The sequence below is a fragment of the Rhincodon typus genome, chromosome 17 (genome assembly GCF_021869965.1).
Source record: "Rhincodon typus isolate 14 chromosome 17, sRhiTyp1.1, whole genome shotgun sequence".
Taxonomy (NCBI): Eukaryota; Metazoa; Chordata; class Chondrichthyes; order Orectolobiformes; family Rhincodontidae; genus Rhincodon; species Rhincodon typus.
The window spans coordinates 43,578,392-43,596,297 of record NC_063348.1 but is presented as its reverse complement, the minus strand read 5'-3'; the positions used below and the strand labels follow the sequence as shown (position 1 = coordinate 43,596,297).

The 17,906-nt window shown below is 41.1% G+C and overlaps 1 protein-coding gene across 1 annotated transcript; it reads right to left on the bottom strand.

Annotated features, from left to right (window-relative positions):
* Positions 1–4,455: 4,455 nt before the first annotated feature.
* ptpmt1 (protein tyrosine phosphatase mitochondrial 1) lies at positions 4,456–16,332 on the bottom strand. The gene is made up of 4 exons (XM_020529993.2): positions 16,128–16,332; positions 13,481–13,561; positions 11,890–12,081; positions 4,456–5,369 (listed from the first exon to the last, which is right to left on the bottom strand). The coding sequence occupies exons 1-4, from the start codon at positions 16,308–16,310 to the stop codon at positions 5,202–5,204; spliced, it is 624 nt and encodes a 207-aa protein (XP_020385582.1). The 5' UTR covers positions 16,311–16,332; the 3' UTR covers positions 4,456–5,201.
* Positions 16,333–17,906: the final 1,574 nt, after the last annotated feature.

The following is a 17,906-nucleotide window of genomic DNA, read 5'->3' as shown; positions in this document are numbered from 1 at the left end:
CTGTCTTGATACTGTTGTTTGGTAGTACAAAACTTGAATATTGCTTAAAAAAAGTATTTTGTCAAAGATTTTCATTTTGCACTTAATAGCAATTTTCAAGAAATACCAATGTGAAGGAAAACACTTGTATGTATGAGAGGAGAGTATTGATTGGTGGGCAAATGGTCTTTTGTTGGTAGATACATTGTCACAGAGGATATATTATTTAATGAGGACTGACAGTTAACTTCTAAGCTTTGTTTAAATTTTAAACCAGACAGGTTGACTTTGGTTAAGGCATTTCCCTATGAAATGCATCAGAGAATGCCTATTATCTATTTTACTGAGTTGAAACAGGCACAGTGTGTGTGTTCTTTCTGTATGCAGATAATATGGCCCTGTGTATTAATATATGTAACTTCGAGTACACAGAAGTGTGCCACTCTGTGAGCTTGACTGGCAATTTGTTGTCAGTGTAATTCTTTGCACATTTGGGATTATTTAGCAAATGTTGTCCAAGCACAGAAATAGAACTAAGTTTCACAAGTGCAGGCTGTTTAGGTAATTGGTTTCTTGCTTGTTGTGAACAGCCAGAGCAATGTATTGTTTGATACAATCTGCAAGGCTTTGGCCTACATTGCACGGGCACTAAGTTTCACTTGCCAACCAATTAGCACTCTCCTTTTACGTAGTAAACATGTTATTTTCCCTATACATGAATAGTGTTTGAGAATTGTTATGATGTGTGAAAGATAAAAAGCTTTGACAGCATGTATCTTTTATTCAGCAATCTTCATACTCTATGGTGTGGCATTACTGTCATACTAAATGGGATAGATTGAGAACAGATCTTTCATTCAAACTGGATATCCATGAGTCACTGTGAACTATCAACGGCAGCAGAATTGTATTCAACTACTACCTGTAACCTCATGGTCCCGAATATTACACAACCTACAATTTCCATCAAGCCAGAAGATCAACCTCAGTTCACTGAGAAGTGCAGAATAGCCAAGATCAGCACCCAGCCTATACCGGCAGGACGTGTAGCAAAGCTCTTCCAGTAGAACCACAAGATTACAATCCACCTGACAAATAATACAGAATTACCCAGATTCACCCTGTTCACAAGAGTAAGCTGAATTCATTAATTATTACCCTATCAGTCTACTCTTGATCATTAGCATGCTGTGGAAAGTGTTGTCAGTAGTTCATTAGAGCTGTCAATAGAGCAGTAACCACATCAATAATTATTCCTTGATGTTCAAATTGGATTCAACACTGACCACAGTAATGCAGCTTTTGTTCAGACAGAAAAAAGCTGAATTCCAGAGGAAGACTGACTCTCCTTGACATAAGGGAGCTGAGCAAAAGTGAAGTCAATGGGAATCAGAAGAAAAACTCTCCCATAGTTGGAGTCATACCTAACTCAATCAAAGATGGTTGTGGTTGTTGGAGGCCAATTATCTCAATCCAAGAACATCACTGCTCTAATTTATCAGGATAGTGTCTGAAGTCCAACTATCTTCAATTCTTTATCGATTTTTCTTCTATCATTAGATCAGAAATGAAATTGTTAACAGCTTTTTCATGCATTGCTGAAATTTTCAGGCTTGGGGAGGTGACTGGCAATGGGAGGGAGTGGGTATGAAGCCTGGTGATTTAGTCGGATCAGATCTTTGGCTGGAATAAACACCTTCCTGCCACCTCAGCCTTTGGAATTCAGCCCTCATCAAATTCAACCAGCAACTCTCAGCACCTCCTGCACTGATCCTGCTGAAAGACCCCCATTATAGGAGCAGCATGGTGGCTCATTGGTTAGCACTGATGCCTCAGAGCGCCAGGGACTGAGGTTTGATTTTACCCTCGGGTGACTGTCTCTGTAAAGTTTGCATATTGTCACCGTGTCTGTGTGGGTTTCCTCCGGGTGCTCTGGTTTCCTCCCACAATCCAAAGGTGTGCAGGTTAGGTGGATTTGCTATGCTAAATTGCCAGTGTCCAAAAATGTGTAGGTTAGATGGATTAGCCATGGGAAAGGTAGGGTTACAGGAATAAGGTAGGGGGCACGGCCTGGGTGGGATGCTGTTTGGAGGGTTAGTGTGGACTCAATGGGCTGAATGGCCTGCTTCCACACTTGTAGGGATTCTATGATTCTGTTTACATTTCCATCCAGATTTTGGCGCTATTCTTAGTGGTATTAGATGCAGTCTTCCAGCGGCACTGTTGGGACCAAAGAGCTGCTAGATGATCAGATTGACCGATTACTCTGAGGCATGTAGACTGCAGCAATTCAACATGGGTAGCTGACAGTAATTTCAAGGGCAATTAAGAATGGGCAATAAATACAACAGTGATGCCGCATCCTTTGAACTAATATTTAAAAACTATTATGACAGTAATAGAGTACTTCATGAAAATTATGATACCCTTAAAACAGGAAATACAGACAGTGAAATAAAAACAAACTGCTGAAAATACTTGAGAGGTCTGGTAGTATCTATGGAAAAGAGAGTTACCATTTTGATTGGAATGACTCTTTCAGTTCTAACATTAGATTTCTGAATGTGTTACAATTGTACTGGACTTTGAAACTCTGAAGGTTAATTGTTTTCAAGTAAAATAGAAGAAATCAATGTTCACTATTTGTTGAACTAGTTCAGCTGTATTCTCATCTACATATTGCCTAACTCGTAAGTGCTCTGCCTGAAAGCAGATCCTTGATTCTTTGCCTGTTGATGCTTCATGCTGAACCATTTTCTTGGCAGTTTTTCACAGTAATGCTTTTCAATTGCATTCCTCTATTGGATTGAGTAAAGAGGCTGGTTCCAAGTCTACCTCGGCTGGAAACTCAATTGAACCCATTTTGTCAGCACTACAGTGAACCACCAATGGGCCAATTAGCCATTTAAGCTAACAAGTTCCTCTCCCTTACATGTCTATTGAAAGCTTTTTGAAAAACAATTCTTTTTCCCCCAAAAGACTTCTGTTGACTGACATTTATCTCTCAACTAATTACATTCAAAAAAGATTAAGCATTAATTACAATATCCCACAGTTATCAAGTTTAATTTTTTAATCTGGATAAGATGATTTAGCTGTTCCCATGAAGTTTTCATGAATGTAGAACTAAACATAGAATGGGAAATCATTGTAAAGACATAAAATTAATCCCATTTCTCTGTAGCCAGTTGCATCTGCTTCAAACGTTTTGTGAAGCCACATGATAATCTCTGCTTTAATTAATTCCATACTGCTCAAAGAATCTTCTCCAATCTCCAATTACCTTGATGATTTTAAATTGTTATACCTCTATTCGCAAATAATTTAGTTGATGAGCTACAAGTAATACAAAATTGAGAGGCACAAACAGGACAGATCATGAGAATTGTTTCCCCATGGCAGCCATGTCTAAGACCAGTTAAAGAGGAGGAGTAAGAGGTTTAAAAGAGATCTACAAGAAACAAGTCACCAACAGGATGGTAGAAATATGAAATATGCTGCCTGAAAGGGTGGTGGAAGTAGGTACTCTTGCAAAATTTGCAAAGCATCTGGAAGAGCACTTAAAATGCCAGGACATAATAGACCATGGACCAAGTCAGATAAATTGGATTACTGTAGTTTGGTGTTTATTGGTCAGCAGCATACATATAGTGAGCCAAAAGGCCTGTTTTTATACTGTATGACTCTGACTATGCCTCAAAGGTGCTATATGAGCAGCTTATTAACTTTACATTTCAGGTGCATCTTGCTTACATATTTGTTAAAACATTTACCACAAGATATTAACAAATTTTGAAAACTGCAAGTTGGTCCAATGTACGTTTGGGATTCTCATTACGTAGTTGTTTCATTTTGCCTTCACAACATTTCATTTATATTAATAATTGTCAATTAGATTCTTGACACGATTTGCATAATCTTACAAATCTTCACAGTTCCCTGTGTTAAAGTAATTCATTTGACATCTTTTTAAAACTGTAACATCTAAAGCTTTTAGGTACAAATACAATTCAGATTAATGCGATGGAGGACTCCCCGCTATTGTCTGCAAGGGCTCTATATAAAATGTAATTGGAACATAATCCAGTGCACAAAACCAGCCCAACCGTGGCACTGAGGTGATATAAGATTAGTAAAGTAATCAAGTTGTCATTGGCCAGAGCACACAGCTCCCATCTTTCCTAACAGGCCATGACAACTTCAACTAACTGATAGCCAAATGCAGTAGGTAGACTCTTAAATTTAGCATCGAAATTCTATCCAAGTTGTCTGTTCAGTGTCATTCCACGTGATCATTCCCAAATTTGTACAACTTCTCCTTGATGGAAAAATAGCTGAATTATTTTGAGTAATTACATAGAAGTTAAATATTATGAATTATTCTCCCATATGGACTGTCAGATACTAAGGAGAAAAGTCAAAATTGGTGTTTTCTAAAAATGTACAATATAATAAATAGCTAATTTCACAACTGAATGAAATGATTCACAAACATTAAATTGTTTAATTGCATCACAGTGAGATACATTTTTACATATTACAGGTCATAACTATATGTTGCTTATGGGTACACTTTTGGAGTAATACTTCAATCCCAAACCCTTCGCAGGAGTCACATCAAAGCTCTCTGCAAGAATAAAAACTCCTTGCTGACAGCATGGAATTATGGTATTAATAGAACTCAGCCAACACTTACAAATCACATAAATGACAAAAATGTTGTTTTACTGTTCTTTTCCAGGTGACAGGTGGCAAGTTAGTTCAAACAATAAATGATTTCAAAAACATAAAAGATCCTTTACTGACACAAGCTATCTCCTTGCAAACATTGCAATACAGCATTTAATGTACAAATGGCACCCAGCTCAATAATGATTTACATTAAATTACACTGGAAATTAATAAAGGGCATTAAGTACCCAGTATTTATATTCAAAAGCAAGAACTATCCTGTTCAGTCTGTAAGTTACTTTGAAACAGTCTATAAATAGCAAAGATCTCAACAAAAGTTCAAAACAGATTAATATTTACATCAGTACAACTGTTCTACATTGTATTTAATTCTACAGAAACAAAAACAAACATCAACTGGGTGACTGAAAGCTGCTCATCGCAGAAAATGGATAATTTAACCATATTCTCTCCAGTTATCATTCTCAATTCTAAACCTTTTGAGTCACTTAAGGGTATTAGCATTTATGTCCACAAAATATTGTGCCAAACTACTTGAAAGCTGCAGAGCGTTTTGCTTCACAGAGGATGTCTGGTTCTTCTGAGAACAGATCACAATAATAGCTCTTCAAAATTTTAAACTGTCCACTACGAATAATAATGTGAGGTCTGATCGAAGCAATATAATCACATGCCTTCTTTGGAGTCCACTGATGCTGCTGAAGAAAGGATTCAGAGGTAAACTGTTAAAAGATATTTTCTAAATAGTTATATTTAATTCAGAATAAGATTAGATATGCAAAAAATAAACTGCAATATTTTATAGCTCAGTTTATTCAATCACACCACTACGAAGACTATAAAACAAAAATTAATTACCAGCAAATACAAAACATAGTACAAAAAAACCTGCTGTTCCTTTCAGGAGAATTTAAAGCATTCAATTAACTAAATTTTTTTATGTCAGCAAACAGAGGAGCACTAAACAGCACAGCACAAAAAACATTATAGTGGAACCTATTTGGAGTTGAAGGACCAGCTTTTTGACAAGCGGCAGCTGTAGAGATAAGGCAATTGAAAAGCATCAAGTGGAAAGATATCTTAGAACATGTGGGGGAGGGGCTATAAAAACAGATTTTTACAGGTTAAAAGTGTAAGCATATTGAGTTCAAAGGACATATCTCAATGCAAATATGAGGTTAATAAGACAGCAAAATGAAATACAAAAATAATTGGTAAAATAAGAGCGACATAAGAACAACCAGAGTTGAACCACAAAAGATATTAGAAATAAAGATGTGAAACTAGAAGTGCCCTGTTATATCCTTAATGAAAATTTGGCTAGAGACAGCACAGAAATCTATATGCTTGCTATAAACAGTCCTAGGATACATGTACATTTCTGAAGAAGGGTCTAGGCCCGAAATGTCAGCCTTTAAGAAGGCGTACAGTATGTTAGGTTTTATTGGTAGAGGGATTGAGTTTCGGAGCCATGAGGTCATGCTGCAGCTGTACAAAACTCTGGTGCGGCCGCACTTGGGAGTATTGCGTACAGTTCTGGTCACCACACTATAGGAAGGATGTGGAAGCATTGGAAAGGGTGCAGAGGAGATTTACCAGGATGTTGCCTGGTATGGAGGGAAGGTCTTATGAGGAAAGGCTGAGGGACTTGAGGCTGTTTTCGTTACAGAGAAGAAGGTTAAGAGGTGACTTGATAGAGACATACAAGATGATCAGAGGATTAGATAGGGTGGACAGTGGGAGCCTTTTTCCTCGGATGGTGACGGCTAGCACGAGGGGACATAGCTTTAAATTGAGGGGTGATAGATATAGGACAGATGTCAGAGGTAGGTTCTTTACTCAGAGAGTAGTAAGGGCGTGGAATGCCCTGCCTGCAAAAATAGTAGACTCGCCCACTTTAAGGGCATTTAAATGGTCATTGTATAAACATATGGATGATAATGGAATAGTTTAGGTTAGATGGGCTTCAGATTGGTTTCACAGGTCGGCGCAACATTGAGGGCCGAAGGGCCTGTACTGCGCTGTAATGTTCTATGTTTTATGTTCCTGCTCCTCTGATGCTGCTTGGCCTGCTGTGTTCATCCAGCTTGTTATCTAGGATACAAGTAGTTTTATTAATTGGGACCTTTAACAACAATGTAAAAGGATTTTTTTTAACAGTTAATCACCAGGATTGTTGCACACAGGGAGGCAAGATCAAGGTCAATTTGTGCAGGTGGGAGGGTGATTGGCAGCTAAGCAGCAGAAGGCAGATAAGTTAAAGTCAGGAAAGAGAATGGAATTACTACAAAATTACTACAAAAACACTAAGTAAACAGGGAAGGAGGAGTGGGGGTAAAGATCAATCTAACAATGTTCTTTTGATTCACTGTAAATTTAAAAAACATTTACTGCAAATCAGTTATCTATAACATGTACATGTTAGTATAGCTTTATCTTCCAATTTTAAAAGAATATTTAATGATAAAACTCTGAAACAATCTTTCCTCTCCATTGTGAATATGCAGTTTTGGGAAACAAAATTTCAGAAAGTTTAGGAAGGAAAAAATAAATTGCTCCTTTTTATAGGTTCACACAATCTGCATTCTGCCTTTATCTAATGTTATCTAAATCAGGATTAAGCAACTGAATTTCTTAATATCAAGTACATTAAAACGTACTTATTATATTGTATCTCTCACTGAAATTTTATTCAAATATACTAAAAAGTATAATTAAACACAGTAAATGCTTGAAATATAAAGAGGTCAGGCAGCATCTGTGAAGAGGCGAAGAGTTAATGTTCTGATTAAAGAGTATCAAGAGAGTCAGAGTTGGAATTTTTACGACATGGAAAAAGGCCCTTTGGTCCTTCATGCTGAGGCTGGTCTTCAAACATTCATCTGTTCTAATCTCATTTTCCAGCACTTGGCCCTCAGCCTTATGACATTTCAAGTGTTCATCCAAAAGGTTCTTCATGTTTCAAAGGTTTTAGCCTTTATTAACTTTTTTAGGCAGTATGTTCCAAATCACTACAACCCTCTGGGTAAGAAGAAATTTAGAACAAAGAACAAAGAAAATTACAGCACAGGAACAGGCCCTTTGGCCCTCCAAGCCTGCGCCGATCCAGATCCTCTATCTAAACCTGTCGCCTATTTTCCAAGGATCTGTATCCCTCTGCTCCCTGTCCATTCATGTATCTGTCTAGATGCCCGCCTCTACCACCTCCGCTGGCAACGCATTCCAGGCGCCCACCACCCTCTGCATAGAGAACATTCCACACATATCTCCCTTAAACTTTTCCCCTCTCACCTTGAAATTGTGACCCCTAGTAATTGAGTCCCCCACTCTGGGAAAAAGCTTCTTGCTGTCCACCCTGTCTATACCTCTCATGATTTTGTAGACCTCAATCAGGTTCCCCCCTCAACCTCCGTCTTTCTAATGTAAATAATCCTAATCTACTCAACCTCTCTTCATAGCTAGCGCCCTCCATACCTAACCTCAACATCCGTCATGTCCCTCTCCTTGGTGAATACCGACGCAAAGTACTCATTAAAAATCTCACTCATTTTCTCTGACTCCTCGCATAACTTCCCTCCTCTGTCCTTGAGTGGGCCAACCCTTTCTCTAGTTACCCTCTTTCTCCTTATGCACGATAAAAGGCTTTGGGATTTTCCTTAACCCTGTTTGCTAAAGATATTTCATGACCCCTTTTAGCCCTCTTAATTCCTCGTTTCAGATTGGTCCTACTTTCCCGATATTCTTCCAAAGCTTCGTCTGTTTTCAGTCGCCTAGACCTTATGTATGCTTCCTTTTTCCTCTTTGCTAGTCTCACAATTTCACTTGTCATCCATGGTTCCCTAATCTTGCCCTTTCTATCCCTCATTTTCACAGGGACATGTCTGTCCTGCACTCTAATCAACCTCTCTTTAAAAGCCTCCCACATATCAAATGTGAATTTACCCTCAAACAGCAGCTCCCAATCCACATTCCCCAGCTCCTGCCGAATTTTGCTATCGTTGGCCTTCCCCCAATTTAGCACTCTTCCTTTAGGACCACTCTCGTCTTTGTCCATGAGTATTCACTATTCCCAAAGTAATCACCTACTGAAACTTCAACCACCTGGCCGGGCTCATTCCCCAACACCAGGTCCAGTACGGCCCCTTCCCGAGTTGGACTATTTACATACTGCTCTATAAAACCCTCCTGGATGCTCCTTACAAATTCTGCTCCATCTAAACCCCTAACACTAAGTGAATCCCAGTCAATGTTGGGAAAATTAAAATCTCCCATCACCACCACCCTGTTGCTCCTACATCTTTCCATAATCTGTCTACATGTTTGTACCTCTATCTCACGCTCGCTGTTGGGAGGTCTGTAGTACAGCCCCAACATTGTTACCGCACCCTTCTTATTTCTGAGCTCTGCCCATATTGCCTCACTGCTCGAGTCCTCCAATCGTGCCCTCCTTCAGCACAGCTGTGATATCCTCTTTGACCAGTAATGCAACTCCTCCACCCCTTTTACCTCCCTCTCTATGCTGCCTGAAGCATCTATATCCTGGGATATTTAGTTGCCAATCTTGCCCTTCCCTCAACCAAGTCTCAGTAATAGCCATAACATCATACTCCCAGGTACTAATCCAAGTCCTAAGTTCATCTGCCTTACCTACTACACTTCTTGCATTAAAACAAATGCACCTCAGACCACCTGTCCCTTTGCGTTCATCATCTGCTCTCTACCTACTCTTCCCCTTAGTCACACTGATTTCATTATCTAGTTCCTTACAGGCTTTAGTTACTACCTCTTTACTGTCCACTAACCTCCTCATTTGGTTCCCATCCCCCTTCCCCATTAGTTTAAACCGTCCCCAACAGCGTTAGCAAAAGCACCCCCTAGGACATTGGTTCCAGTCCTGCCCAGGTGTAGACCGTCCGATTTGTAATAGTCCCACCTCCCCCAGAACCAGTCCCAATGTCCCAAAAATTTGAACCCCTCCCTCCTGCACCATCTCTCAAGCCACTCATTTATCCTGCCTATTCTTTCATTTCTACTCTGACTAGCATGTGGCCATGGTAGCAATCCTGAGATTACTACCTCTGAGGTCCTACTTTTTAACTTGGCTCCTAACTCCCTAAATTCTGCTTGTAGGACCTCATCCCATTTTTTTTAACCTATATCATTGGTGCCTATATGCACCACGACAGCTGGCTGTTCACCCTCCCCCTTCAGAATGTCCTGCAGTCGATCTGAGACATCCCTGACCCGCGCACCTGGGAGACAACATACCATTCGGGAGTCTCGTTTTCGACCACAGAACCGCCTATCTACTCCCCTTACAATTGAATCCCCTATGACTATAGCCCTTCCACTCTTTTTCCCGCCCTTCTGTACAGCAGAGCCAGCCACGTTGCCATGAACCTGGCTACTGCTACCTTCCCCTGGTGAGCCATCTCCCCCAACAGTATACCTGTTTTGGAGGGAGATGACCGCAGGGAACACCTGCACTGCCTTCCTGCTTTTTCTCTGTCTTTTGGTCACCCATTCCCTTTCTCCCTCAGCAATCCTAATCTGCGGTGTGACCAATTTGCTAAACGTACTATCCACGACTTCCTCAGCATCGCGGACGCTTCAAAGTGAGTCCATCCGCAGCTCCAAAGCCGTCATGCGGTCTAACAAGAGCTGCAACTGGACACACTTCCTGCACATGTAGGAGTCAGGGATATCAGCCGCGTCCCTGAGCTCCCACATTGAGCAAGGGGAACATAACACGGGTCTGGGATCTCCTGCCATTTTTACTGTTAAGCTTAGCTTAGTCCTACTATAATATCAAATCATAGATAAATGAAATGAAAAAAGTTTTACCAATCACTCTACTTACCAGCACACGATAAAAAAAGAAAAAGAAAAACCTTACCTTCTCAACAAACCACAGAGTCTTTTTTTTGGGTTAGAGGAGGAGGGCGGGTGGGAGACACTACACGTGTAGTGTCTCAGGTTAAGCCACTGCCCAAATATATCAGAGATAACAAGGTGAAGGGCTGGATGAACACAGCAGGCCAAGCAGCATCAGAGGAGCAGGAAGGCTGACGTTTCGGGCCGAGACCCTTATTCAGAAAACAAGCCCAAATACATCAGTTCACTCACCTTCTCAGAGCGCAATTCAACCGCTCCCACTCAGCTCCACTGCCGAAATGAAGAACTTACCTTCCCGGCAGCCCCCTGGTCCTCGCTCTCACCGCTCCCGCTGCTGCTGCAAAAACGGAGGCCGCTGATTCCACGAGGTAAGTATTTAAATGGGAAACTTACCTCCCGGCAGCCCCCGGTCCTTGCTGTCACAAAAATTTCCTCAAATCCCATCTAAACCTCCAACAACTTACTTTAAAACTGTGTTCCCTGCTTATTGACCCTTCTACTAATGGGAAACGTTTCTCCCTAACCGCCCTGTCTATACCCCTCAGACGTTTGTTCAGCTCAATCGGATACCCCCTCAGCCATCTCTGCTCTAGGGAAAATAATACAGTCCATCTAGTCTCTCTTCAGTCTACCATAGTTGAATCAGACCAGGCCAGGCAACATTCCCTCCACCCTCACATACAATCACAACTCTCCTATAGTGTTAGGACCAAAATTATACACAGTACTCCAGCCGTGGCCCAACACTATATACAGCTCCTTCACGATCTGAAACAGTAATTCTATTTCTCCCTTCACAGATACCGTTGGACCTACTATTTCCAGCATTTTATGTTTCCACTTCACATTTCCAGCATCTGTTTTTGTCCTGAACAACAGGGCCCCAGATGCAATTTAAAATAAATTTTACTGGTGTATTTCTGAATGAAGACTGGGGCCACTACTATTGCTTTATTTTCAAGACCAGCCTCAAAATCACAACCCCTTCTTGCAAGATGCAGTAGAGAGAATAATGAACGATGCCGGAATTGAAGGTATATTTCCACTTGTCATCTTGCAATTAGAATGAAGATTTTAGGAGGTAAATGTCCTGCGGTAAAAATTAATTTACCTTTCTATAAGTTATGCAAAATTTACTGATAATAAATTCAGTATTTTACATGTAAAATTACACATCAGATATATAATTATACAATACAACTGTGATTGTGTAATTTGAAGTTTCTTAAAGTTTCAAAAACGAAATACCTATTCAACATTTACCCAGAACAGCCTTTCGCTGTAAGTAATACTTATTTCACTAAAGAGGTTTAGTCAACATACATGAATTAAATACGCTGCCACCATAGTGGCACTGCGTGATCGTCCAGCCTTACAGTGCACATAGACACTGGTTCCATTTTTACGATGCTTAGTAAGAAAATCAACGCCTTTTCTCAGGTCTTCTAATTTTGGCACTCCAAGTATATCCACTGTGCTGAGACGCAACTGCTCCACGCCAAAGGACTCCCATTCCTGAAAACACAACTTCAGTTAGGAATCAACTTGAAAGCATTCTAATGAAGTGCAATACCTCAAACAATGTTGCATTTCTCAATAAAAATCAACGTGTCAAATAATGCTTTTTGTCACAAGGCATAGCCAAGTAAATGCACTGCCAAAGACAGACATGAACATACCTTGTAAAATCTGAATGATAATGCTCATAACTGGCTGACAACCTACATTTAAAAAAGAACTAGTTTCCAATGGTAGTGTGTGCAGAATAAATCTTGAAAGGACTGATCACTTGATATTTTCTATACATTCTTGATTTAATTAATAAGTGGCACAAATTCTGTGAAATTACAGACTGAAGAAATAAAAATTCAATTGCAAAGAAGCATTCCATACTTTTATTGGGGATTCTCTCTCACATAAAGACCAATATATTTTAGCAAAATAGATGTATTCACATGAATAAGAAAATCTTCCAAGGCTACAATTGTGAGACTGTGTGCAAATTGAAACTTTCAATTGCAACACATTTTCATCCTGAGTAATAATACTAATGATGAGGTCATTCATCCACACGCAGTCCAGTTTCAATAACAAACCCAATAACACAAAACCTATATGCCTTCAGATTCTGCATGATCAAATATTTTTTTGTACACGTTACTTCCCTTTTTGTCAGCTTGCAAATCACAAAAAGCAATAAAGCAGCTGCTAAGGAAATTGAAATCGTAATAACATGAAATCAACGCATAGCAGTCAACCTAAAGAAGGCACATAAACATCAGCATTCAGTTTGATGATGCTATAGAGTGGCTCATGACAAAAATGTGAATGTTTGAACATCTTGTAAGGAAAGAGTCAGCTTGTGTCTGATATCCATTGTACTGAAATAACCTTCAAGACACATGGTCCATAATAACACATAGCATAATCGCTGGGACAAAATACCAGACATCAGAGTGGAACTGTAGCCTGGAGGACAGAAAATAGAGATGGCAGCAACCATGGCTCAGAGTCACACAAAGAGCTCAACTGCAAAGCTTGAAGATGTTTTTGGTAAAATCAGTAACTTGCAATTCTCCTCTCTCATTTGGTACAATATTGTTCCGTGATCAGCCATGATCGTGAAGAATGGCCTCCTCCTGCGTTTCTATATTTCTAAGTGCTACATGAAAGGCAGGATGTAGGAGTGAAGTATGAACAAGGTTGGTGACATTTGATGGTAATTACAAATTACAATGCTATTAAAAGATTACTGTCTCATCTCAAAACTCAAACTTATTTTGTATTATTCATCTGCTGTCAATCCTTTCTGCAAAGGGATCCCACACAAAAGGAATATGCTCCACTTCAGTCTAAGTAGTACATTATCTATTGGGATATCTCCTCATTTATGAAGTTTGATTTTTCTACTTACCTTTGTTGTATTCACAAAAAATTTGGTTTCATAGTCTTCAGTCATGGTTATCACTCCTCGAACATTCTCTTTCTTTATTAACTGTAAATCAAAATAAAAGAATCATCGAAGGAGATAAAGCAGACATAAATGTCAACCTCAGACAGACATACAAATAATGTGGACTTTTGCGTAGAAAGATCAAAATTTTTCAATAACACTAATTGACTATCAGTGAATACAGGTTGGATATGGGTTAAGGGACTGTGCAGTAATATAGCATGTATAATTGAAAAGAGATAAATATGAAGTACAAGTAAAATCAAATTCAAACAAATTAAAATTTGAAATGGAGTACACAAACATAGATCTCCAAGAGGACAAGTCACTTAAAGCAAGATTGGAAGTAGAAAACTGTCTCAGGCAAGTGGGAAGATGTATTTCATGTAACCATTGCAGTTTCAGCCACAATTAGAGACTGGTGAAAACTCAAGATCACAGGTTTCTGCCATGGTTCCACCTGTGACTGAACAGACTCATTTTCGACCTCAGATCCTCAGGTACATGGGACAATGTGTCTCACATGTTATTGGGATCGAGAGTGCAGGATTTGCTTCCTTTTCTTTCCTTCTCTGTCACCACTCTGCCTCATTAAGGCGCCTGGACTCAAAAGCGTGATGCAGTTTAATGGACAAATCATAGAATGCAGAAGAGACCCTTCACCCCATCAAGTCTGCACCAATAACTCCCACTAAAGGTGCGCTAATCCCAATTTTCTGCACTTGTCTCATATCCTTGAATGTTATGATATTTCAAGTGCTCATCCAAATATTTTTTAAAAGGTTGTAAGGCTTCCATCCTCCACTACCTTCCCAGATTCCCACCACCCCGAGTGAAAAAGTTTGTTTCAAATTCCCTCTGAATCTCCTGTCCCTTATCGTAAGACTATGCCCCTCATAATTGACCCCTTAACCAAGGGGAAGAACTGCTCCCTACTCACCTTATCTATGCCCCTCAGTCTTATACACCTCAATCATGTCAGCCCTCAGTCTTGTCTGTTCCAAAGAAAACAATCCAAGCCTATTTAAAAAGCAAAAGAACTGCAGATGCTGTAAGTTAGGAACAAAAAAAAACAGAAGTTGCTGGAAAAGCTCAGCAGGTCCGTCAGCACCTGTGAATCAAAAATCAGAGTTAACATTTTGGGTCCAGTGACCCTTCCTCAGAACTGGCCTATCTAATCTCTCCTTACAGCTCAATTGCTCCATCTCAGGCAACATCCTGGTGAACCGCTCTGTACACCAAAGTCAAGTCCTCTCCAGTCTGAGCGAATGAGTAGCAAGCTCCTTCCAATCATTAATGTCAATATGTCAAGGAGGATGCATTACAATAAAATAAAAGGACATAATATGTTGGAGTTAAAAGTTGCAGTGTTGAAGTCACCGTGACAGTGACAGACTGTCTTACTACTTTAAAATGATTTTGGAAGCAAGGTCAATATTAATGTTCAAAAATAAGTAAGTGAATCACAAAAAAAAAATCAGAAAGGTACAGGGATGGTGTGACAGACTTGAGAACTCCAATGGAAGCTAAAATTAGCCTACCGTTGAGAAATCCTTGCACATTTTGACAAAAACTTCACAACCAGAATTTGCTGAACCAAGCAATAAATGGTGCAATTCCTGTCCGATTGTAAAAGATTGTACGCAGATGAGCCAATGTAAAATAGGAGCTTCAGCATTGGTTCTGCTCGATCTTGAAGCAAATTCAGACCAAAATCAGCAAAATGCAAAAAAAAAGTTGCAGAACATAAAGCTCCAATTACATTCGGCACAACTCGAGCTTCTCTCACTTTTGCATCAGTTTAATTTTTTTTAAACGATTTCCCAATCAGCCTGGTCAGAGACGGTATCAGTCACATCGCTGGATCCAGGTAGGACTTGACCCCAGGCCCTCCCGGACACACAGGTAGGGATGCTACCACTGCACCACAAGAACAGTTTAATTAACATCCTCACAGATAGTAAGAACTGTCGATGCTGGAGTCTGAGATAACAAGGTGTAGAGCTGAAGGAACACAGCAGGCCAAGCAGAATCAGAGGAGCAGGAAAGCTGACGGACTTTCCTGCTCTTCTGATGCTGCCTGGCCTGCTGTGTTCCTCCAGCTTCACACCTTGTTATCTTAATTAACATCCTGCTCGAAGCACGAGCCACCCACAATCATGGTCCACTGTGGACCCCAGGTAAAAGGAGTGAACCTCCAGCACACAGAGGTAGTAGGAACTGCAGATGCTGGAAAATCTGAGATAACAAGGTGTAGAGCTGGATGAACACAGCAGACCAAGCAGCATCATAGGCGCAGGAAAGCTGACAGTCTAGGCCCGAAACGTCAGCTTTCCTGCTCCTATGATGCCGCTTGGCCTGCGGTGTTCATCCAGCTCTACACCTTGTTAGCTCCAGTATACAGTCCCGCCTCGTTCCCTAATCCCCGCCCACGCACGCCAGACCCCGCCCCCCCCCCCTGCGTGCCGCGTCCCCAACCCGGACCCCCCCCCCTTCCCCCCGGCCCCCCCCCCCCGCCCAGCCCCCGCCCCCCCACACTAAAGGCGCCCCCCTCCCCCCCCCCCCCCCACATCTATTCACCTCCCCGACTCGCTCGCTTTCCCCCTACCTCATTGGTGAGCGAGCGGAAGGGTAGCGCCCCGATGATGACGGTCTGGTCGATGCGGTCATACCAATGGCGGCCCCACACCTTCGACATGAAGATGTTGTAACCCAGACTCGGGTAGAAAACCGCCCGCGCCAATAGCGCCTCCATCATCAACGGCCACTTCCTATCCTTAACCTCCCCCATACGCACTGGCTGCTACTTCCGGTCCGCCCCCGAACCGCACTCCCCCCACACCTCCCGTCCCCTCACTGCGGTTCCCCTTGGTTGCAGGGACGTCCTTTATTTATTTCTCCAGAGGCAGGGACCACCTAAAGTTGAAACAAACGGCTGGTAATGCACAACCCACATGTCAAATGAAAATAAAACTGTTAGAGTGCAGAAGGAAGCCATTTGGCCCATCGTACCTGCACTAGCCTTATTATTCAGTCCAACTCTATTACTTAGTGCCAACCTCTGCCTTTTCCCCATATCCCTGCACATCATTCTGATCCAAATAATCATCAAATGCCTCAACTGAACCTGCGCCCAATACATTTCTGTGCAGTGCGATCCATGTCATAACTTAAGTATCACTGAATCCCTACAGTGCAGAAGGAGGCCATTCGGTCCACCGAGTTTTCACTGACCCTCTAGACATCATCCCACCCTGTCCCCGTAAACCGGCATTTACCACAGCTAATTCACCCAGCCTGCACAACCATAAAACGTAGGAGCAGAAATTAGGCCATTCAGCCCATCAAATCTGCTCTGCCATTCAATCATGGCTGATAACCGTGGACACTATGGGGCAATTTAGCATGGCCCATCTGCCTAAACTGCACATGTTCGGACTGTGGGAGGAAACTGGCCCCGTCGGAAAGCCATGCAGACACAGGGAGAACATGCAAACTCCGCACAGTCACCCAAGGCTGGAATTAAACCTGGGTCCTTGGCGTTGTGAGTTAACAGTGCTAGCCAATGTGCCACCTAATGTACTGTGCGAAAATGTTTTTGGGCACATCACCCTTGCTTCATTTACAGATCACTCATACTTGTTTCTTTTACAAGTGGAAACAGCTTCATCCTATCAACTCTTGTCCACTTTGCTCATGATTGAAGATGTCAATCAGATCTCCTTTCAGACATCTTTCCAGGGGGAAAAGCCCCAACTTCTTCAATCTATCCTCATAGATGGAACCATTGCAATAAATCGCTTCTGCACTCTCTACAATGCCTTTACATCTTTCCTGTAGTGTGACATGGGCTATATACAACTATATACAATACTCCAGCTGAGGTCTTAATAATCATCTTGTACGAGTTCAACATCACCTCCCTCCCCTTGGACTTTATTAATAAAGCTGAGAACTCCACATGCTTCATTTATTGCCCTGTCTACCTATGCTGCCACTTTCAGTGATCTGTGAATATACATATATACCCAGGTCCCTCTGCTCCTGTACATCTTTTAAAATTATACCCCTTATTTGTATTGTCTTTTGGTCTTCTTCTGAACAAATTCTCTGCATTGAATTTCACCTGCCATCTATCGGCCCATTCCACCAACTTGTTCTGCAAACTTGAAAATTGTACCCTACACACCAAAATCCAGGACATTAATATTAATCATGAAAAGCAAGGGTCCCAATAATAACCCCTCAGGATCTCCACTACAAACTTCCCTCCAACCAGAAAAATATTCATTTATCATTTCCATTTCCTCTGATTCCTATACCGGCAATAAATGCACTAAATGAGCTGCTGCTTATCATGAAGGTTACTGTCACCATAAGAAATCCT

What these genes read in the sequence shown, in the direction of transcription:
- ptpmt1 (XM_020529993.2), bottom strand. Translation starts at nt 16,310, where the DNA reads ATGGGGGAGGTTAAGGATAGGAAGTGGCCGTTGATGATGGAGGCGCTA. An exon ending in TCCGCTCGCTCACCAATGAG is followed by an intron (nt 13,562 to 16,127) that starts GTAGGGGGAAAG and finishes TTTGATTTACAG; the next exon opens with TTAATAAAGAAAGAGAATGT. An exon ending in TTTTTGTGAATACAACAAAG is followed by an intron (nt 12,082 to 13,480) that starts GTAAGTAGAAAA and finishes TTGTGTTTTCAG; the next exon opens with GAATGGGAGTCCTTTGGCGT.